Source organism: Narcine bancroftii, chromosome 13 (assembly GCF_036971445.1).
Source record: "Narcine bancroftii isolate sNarBan1 chromosome 13, sNarBan1.hap1, whole genome shotgun sequence".
NCBI lineage: Eukaryota > Metazoa > Chordata > Chondrichthyes > Torpediniformes > Narcinidae > Narcine > Narcine bancroftii.
The window spans coordinates 38,354,894-38,362,519 of NC_091481.1; the positions used below are offsets into that span (position 1 = coordinate 38,354,894).

General features: G+C 47.4%; 1 protein-coding gene across 1 annotated transcript in view; it reads left to right on the forward strand.

Annotated features, from left to right (window-relative positions):
• dldh (dihydrolipoamide dehydrogenase) overlaps nt 1-6,573 on the forward strand; it is a 65,822-nt gene extending 59,249 nt beyond the window's left edge. The window contains exons 12-14 of the mRNA XM_069908207.1: nt 1,923-2,060; nt 2,156-2,245; nt 6,317-6,573. Coding sequence (XP_069764308.1) covers nt 1,923-2,060; nt 2,156-2,245; nt 6,317-6,382 — 294 coding nt within the window. The 3' untranslated portion in view covers nt 6,383-6,573. The remainder of the gene's footprint in view (nt 1-1,922; nt 2,061-2,155; nt 2,246-6,316) is intronic.
• Nucleotides 6,574-7,626: the final 1,053 nt, after the last annotated feature.

Consider the following 7,626-nt stretch of genomic DNA (forward strand, 5'->3'; position numbering starts at 1 on the left):
TTCATGAAAGCTCACCAGTCCCAGTTATGTCGTGGTGAATCTACATTGCACTCATTCCAGCTTAAAGAGATATTTTCTATAGGTGAGAGAGCAGAACAACACACAACACTCCCAAATGTGGTCACAACATCCCAACACCCGTACGCATTCTCTCTTTGACGAAGGCAGGTGTACCAAACCCCTTCACCACCCCTTCTACCTGGCTTCTACCTCCCAACAAAGTCCTGCCAGAGCCAAATTTAATAGAGCATCTAACTGAGTTAACTTCCATCTGCCATTCTTTGACACACACCCCCAGTTAACCTTATTCACTCGACATGGGGGAAGGGGACTTAACCGAAACCTGAGGGGTAACTATTTTACAGAGAGAAGGTGGTGAGTGTATGGAATGGGCTGCTGGAGGAGATAGATGAGAGGGGGTGGGGAGTACTTTTGCAATGTTTGAGATTAAAATTGGACAGATTCAAGATTCAGTTTATTATTAACCGTGTCCTATTACATGAAATTGCTTTTGCCTGCTGTAAGGCAGATTCGCCATCGGCCGAAATTGCCTGAAGTGCCTCTTACACTTCGAGAAAGAGAAGCAAAAGAAAGTCCCCCCCTCAGAGTCAACGAGTGTTCATAGATTCACCTCCAGCATTTCCACAGCCTCTGCAACCACACAGAGTCCAGTCCAAATTATTGGCAACACTAGCTCCAAAACTGAACCTCCAATGCAGTCAAGAACCCTTCTGCGCCTTCGGCACCCTCTCACATCCCGCTCCAATACCTGGTACCCCTTCAGCCAGTTTCGAGTCCATCTCCAGCATTCCGCAGCCAGACACGAGTCCCCCAATTGCCTTCTCCATCAGCCAACAGCCTCCGTGGGTTCCTCCATCCGCTCGCCACATGCGTGGGTTTTTCAGCCGCAGAGGCCCCCTCACTGGTCCACTGCCGTGGTCACCGTCCCATGGGTTGTCTCTGCCTCTCCTTCTCAGACGGGGGATGGTCTCCCCATTTTCAGGTTCCCTGCTCCAGTCCTCCGCTCCCCTGGAGTCTACAACCCCTCGTGGCTGCTTCCAATCATAGGCGCTGCCATCTTGGGCACAGACCTCGCGGTCGCAGGATTTTAAATGAAACTGCTATCGGCTCCTTTAATGGGCCATTCAAAGCCTGTGTGGAGCTGACGACAGTCGGACTGGACAGTTGGACCCAGTGGGAGGCTGTATCTCCTCACTCTCCATGGGTCCGCATCAGCAGCAGTGCTGCCGTTACAGTGGCTCTGGCAGTGCCACCATTTTTGATGTTTTCATGGTCAGCATTGGATAGGATGGGCTCAGAGGGAAATGAGTCAAGACCAGGTGGGTGGGATGTTTCGGTCAAAGATCCTGTTTCCATCTGTGTGAGTCTTTGCTTCTTCAAACTTGGGACTCTCACAGGTCATAGCCATAATGCACATAAAAGACCCTTCAGGCCATCTTGTCCATGCTGACCAAGTTGGCATTCTGGGTCAGGCCCATTTGCTCTCATTTGGTCCATTTAAGTCCTTCCCATCCATAAATCTGTCCAATTATCTTTTGAACGTTGTCATTGTAGCCTTCTCCTGTTTCCTCTTGCAGCTCATTCCAGATACGGACCACCCTCTGAGGGAAAAAGTTGCCCCTCAGGTCTCTCCCCTTAAACCTATCCCTCCAATTCCAGAATCATCAACATTGGGAAATGAACTGTGAGCGTTCACTTCATCCATCCTTGGAAGTGATCTGTGGAAACCTTGTAGACAGTAGCGAGGACCCAGCTGCTCCTGCGTCTCTCTCTAACCCAAGCCCTCCGGTCCTAGAATCATCCTGATGAATCATCCTCTGCAACCTTCCCATGTCTCGGCATCCTTTTAGTTGAGGATGTGTGTGAACCTGCTTAATGTGTCCAACTTCCTTCACCCACAGGGCACTCCTTACAAAATTGGGAAGTTTCCATTTGCTGCCAACAGCAGAGCAAAGACCAACAATGACACAGATGGTCTGGTGAAGATTCTCAGTCACAAAGAAACGGACAGGATGTTGGGGGCACACATCCTTGGGCCTGTGAGTATAAAACCCAACAAATCATGAATGATGCCAGTGAATTCTTTCTTTCTCTCTCTCTCTCTCTCTCATCATGTGTTTGTCTTCATTTCCAGGGTGCTGGGGAAATGATCAATGAAGCAGCACTTGCCATGGAGTACGGAGCCTCGTGTGAGGACATTGCCCGGGTTTGTCATGCCCATCCGGTGAGTAGCACTGTTTGCAGTGACGGTCACTGACCTGGACACTTGTCCCACCGAATCCATACCCACTCACACTTATCGTGTTCCATTCTCACCACCAAACACGACAACACAGAAATAGACCTTTTGGCCCATTTGGTCTGTGCTGAACTAATCCACCTCGTCCCAACGATGTGCATGTCTCTTTGCTCCACCCATATTCCATCACTCATCCCTGTATTAACCCACAACCCACACGTCTCTGGGATACAGGAACAAACTGGCTTGCACAGAGAACCTGCACACTCTTCATGAACAGAAAATGAGGCCAGGATCGATCCCGATCCCTGGAGCTGGGAGGCAACTGCTTTGCCACCTCATCTCTGTGACACCCTCTAACTGGCAGAGATTTTCTCTATTACTTGATGCTAACTCTAAAAATGGAATTATCTCCAGATGGTGCAAAGGTAGGTGGAGGAGCAGGTGGGGTAGAGGAAGCACAGAGGCCGCAGCAAAAAGGGCAGGGGAGTGGCAAATTAAATACATTGTCAGAAAGTGAACGGTCGTGCACTTTGGTAGAAAAAAATAAATGGACAGTTGATTTTTTAAATGGGGAAAAACTGAAAAATACCCAGATCCAAAGTGACCTGGGAGTCCTCGAGCGGGATAGCCTGAAGGTGGTGAAGGAGGCAAGCACTGATGTGATGTTGAGGCCTTATAAGGCACTGGTGCGACCTCATTTGGAGTATTGTGTGCAGTTTTGAACTTTAAGAAAAGATATGCTGATGTTGGAGCGGGCTCAAAACATGTTCACAGGGAGGATTCCAGCAATGAAAGGGTTATCTTTCATATGAGGAGCGTTGGACAGCTCTTGGCCTCGTTGGAATTTAGGAGAATGAGAGAGGATCTCATTGAAACATTTTGAATGTTGTAAGGTAGATGATGTACAGAGTAGATGTAGAAAGGTTGTTCCCCAGGGCAGGAGAGTCTAGGACAATAGGGGACAACTTCTGGATTGAAGAGCGTCCACTTAGAACAGAAACATGGAGGAATTTCTTTTGCCAAAGGGTGGTAAATCTGAAATTTGTTGCCACAGCTGGTTGTAGAGCTGTATTTAAGGCAGAGATTGATAGGTTTTGATTATTCAGGGATCAAAGGTTATGGGAAAAGGCTGAGTGGGAAAATGGAGCAGCTCATGATTCAATGTTGGGGCACGTCAGAACTAAACTTGGGAATTATTTAAATAAAACTTTGATGGAGGTTAGATGAAGGTTTTGTGAAATGGCCAATGGTCTGAGGGAGTGGAAACACTGGTGCATTTTACTTCATTGACAAAGATAACCAGGACAGATCAATGGAGATGGTTTCCCTGAGGAACTTAACCTGTTTCCGTCCTATGCATTGTGGTCTTTATCTCCAACTTCAATTTAAATTTCGGCCCACCGCCCATGCTGCCCACTTTACACCCTATTATCGTATTGGGCAGCATAGAGGACCCCCTTTCTTCTCTAGAAAATCGCCTCAAAAACCACCCCGGGTCCGATACATGAAGGTGACATTTTGGTGTCATCATTTTGGGCACTGAAATACAAAGCACTCAAGCTACTCACCCAGCTTCCAGAATCCCATGGAGGTGCTGCGGCTGTCCAGGAAGTAAGCCGGCAGCTTTGTGGGCCATCTTCCCTCAGGTGGCCCGTGCTTTCTGGAGCCACCACTCCCTCTCCATGTGAGAAAGCTGACCACGGTGGCCCCCGCCAGCAACGCAACAGTTGTGTTTGTAGTGCACGCCAGTGGTACGATCGATCACTTGCTTTGAGAGGAATGTTGGGCCTCGATGATCAGGCTCACACTGAGCCTTTGTTCAATGGGCACAACTCCCCGAGCAAATTGAATGTGGCGTGGGGGAAGGTAGCAGTGGGTGAGTGGTCTATCGAGCCTCCAACAGTGGGCCCTGCCTGTTGCCCTGGTGACCGGCTTCTCTCCCTCCTGCCCTTGCGCACCCACCGATCCCGGCACCATTGAGGGGATAAGCAGCCTGAGCCTCAGCATGTGGCAGGCAGGAGGATGTGTTTCTGGTGTTGCTTGTGTGTGAGGAGACTTCGGCATCTTGGCCTTGCAAGGCATGAGGGTTTCCATCAAGATGAGTGAAGGCTCACACAAATACGCATTATCTACAAGGGGCCTTGCAGGATGAACCTACTTATTGGGCACCTGTAAATACACTAAAACAAATGTTTCCTAAAATTTCACCCTAAAAGGGGGGGGGGTCTTATTTGCGAATGGGTCCTATATTCCATCAAATAAGGTAATCTACACCCCTGGTATGTTTCAAACGGTGGGAGGAAACCAGAGTCCCCAGGGAAGACCCACACAGACACAGGGAAAGCCCACACAGACACAGGGAAAGTGAACACATACACAGGGAAAGCCCACACAGACACAGGGAAAGCCCACACAGACACAGGGAAAACCCACACAGACACAGGGAAAACCCACACAGACACAGGGAAAACCCACACAGACACAGGGAAAGCCCACACAGACACAGGGAAAGTGAACACAGACACAGGGAAAACCCACACAGACACAGGGAAAGCCCACACAGACACAGGGAAAACCCACACAGACACAGGGAAAACCCACACAGACACAGGGAAAACCCACACAGACACAGGGAAAGCCCACACAGACACAGGGAAAGTGAACACAGACACAGGGAAAACCCACACAGACACAGGGAAAGTGAACACAGACACAGGGAAAACCCACACAGACACAGAGAAAGCCCACACAGACACAGAGAAAGCCCACACAGACACAGGGAAAGTGAACACAGACACAGGGAAAGCCCACACAGACAGAGGGAAAGTGAACACACTCCTTACAGACAGCGCAAAATTCAAACTCCGGTCCTGTTTCTGGTACTGTAAAGGCACAACAGTCATTACGGTACCTGTGCCCTCCACCCCCACCTTGTCTTTAAAATTATGGAATTGGCTTCCCAAATACTGATATCCCATGCTGATAATTCATGGCTGTGGTCTTTTTTGAATGAGTTGTTAGAGGAGGAGACGAGGGAGTTGATGAAGGCATGGTGGGTGGTAGTTATATTTTAAAGTCAGCCCAGCCCGGGAAGTGCCGACCTACCTAAACCTACGTAACATCAATTTAATCCTCACAGCCTACTTTTCTTACATCCCTGTGCTTATCTTGAGAGTATTTTGAATGCACTGTTGTAGCAGGCCTCCAGCACCACCCCCAGCAATTCCAAAGTAAACAAAAAAGTGCCTCTTCCATCTCCCCAAAATTTTGCTCCCCTTATTTTGAACCAATGTCCTCCTAGGAAAGAGTGCTGGCTGCCCACTCTGAACCCCCCATAATCTTGTGTGCCTGTAACATGATGTCCCAATCCTTTTCTCAGTTTCCTGACTGATGAAATCAAGTGTGCCAAATGCCACCTTCACAGTCTTGTTGACCCAGGGAACTATGTGCTTGTAAACCTTGGCCTCCCTGTTCTTTAACACGTTTCGGAGCCCTGCTGTTTACTATGCAATACTATTCTATGATTTACCAAAATACAAACCTGTACTTAACCAAGTTAAACTCTATCTGCCATTTCTTTCGTAAGGCATTTGACAAGTCCTGAATGGTAGGTTGGACCAAAGATTAAGGAACATTGGAGCCAAGGAGAGCTGGGTAATTGTATCCAAAATTAAAATGTGAGGACTTCAGTCCCTGGTCTACATCAATAGTGGTGACATAGAGATAGTTGACAGCTTTAAATTCCTCAGGGTAACCATCTCCATTGACCTGTCCTGGTCATCCTTGTCAATGCAGCGGCCAGTAAAGTGCACCAGTGTTTCCACTTCCTCAGACCATTGGCCATTTCACAAAACCTTCATCTCACCTGCATCAAAGTTTGATTTAAATCATTCCCACATTCAGTTCTGACGTGTACTGAAGCCTATTATTTGTGTCCCATGCCTCTGGTGTGTATCGCCAAGCTCACTCTTCACTTCCCCCTACCCCCAACATCCATTGTGTAATCAGTGATTAAGCTCTTCTGACCAACTCTGCTTTTATTTTCTCTTCCAGACCGTCTCAGAAGCGTTCAGGGAAGCAAACATAGCGGCATCTTTTGGCAAAGCCATTAACTTCTGAAAAGTCCTAGGATTTGTACATAGTCTGTAACTTGGGATCTGGACTGAAATGAGGTTGAAATGATGATAAGGAATGAAATGATCTTGTCAGGAGAATTTTACACAGCTATTGAAAGAATTGTCGTAAACAACTTGTTGTCTTTGATGTCATGTTGTTTGTATTTTAACAGAAATAAAACTAAGGGAATGGTGTACAGATTTCAGTTTTAATATATGCAGCAAATCTTCTCCATGTGTTCAAATTGAGCAGCGTGGAGACTGGATACTTATTTTATGATGAAATCTTGCAATCTCACCGCTGCCCATAAAGTTTCACAGCCAATAGGGTGTGTTAGAGGAGTGGGCCAGCTTGTTATCATTCATACACTACAATTAAATTCTTATTTTGTAAAAGAAAATCCAGCTATGAGAGTGCACGGAACAGAATTTGAAAGAGGCTGTAATACAAAGGGAAGCTAAATATTCACAATTATCCAAGACCAAAAAAAGTGACTGAAATGATGCAGGTAAGTCCTTGATTCGTAGCAAGGGAAAGTTCAAGAGCCTGGTAGCTGTGGGGAACTGCTCTTGAACCTAGAGGTGCTGCTCTCTCGCCCAAAGGAAGCAATAAGAAGAGGTTATGAAGTTGGCTGCTTTCATGAGTCATAAATGTCTGTCATGAATGGGAGGCTGTGATGGGCCTGGCCACATTCACTATCTCCTGCAGCCTTCGGCCTTTCTGGGCACTCGAACTTCCAAACCAGGCAGTCATGCAACCAATCAGTATACTCTCCACAGTGAGTATCTAACAACATGCCTAATCTCCTTAGACTCTTGGGAAATTAGAGCTGTTCGAGTGTCTTCATGGTTGCACTGATGTGCTGGCTCCAGGAGAGGTCCTCTGATTGGTGAGCTCACAGGAACTTGAAGGTAATAACCCTCTGCATCTCTGACCCACCTCTGTGAACAGGTATGTGAGCCCTCAGCCTCTCCTTCCTAAAATTGAGAGCATGCCAATCACATTTACCAGTGCTAGGCTTGCAGTCTTTTTTTTAAATTTATGTATGAGACTCTAGTCTCGGTAACATCCTTTGCAACCCCTTCCCATTTATTGATGCCCTTCCTCGAGCTGGGTGACCAGAATTGCACGCAGCATCCCATGTGTGGTCTCACCGACACCTTGCACAGCTGGATCACAAAGTCTCTATCTTACACTCTATACCCCATCCAATCAAGGCCAGTGTACCAAATGCCTTCTACACCACC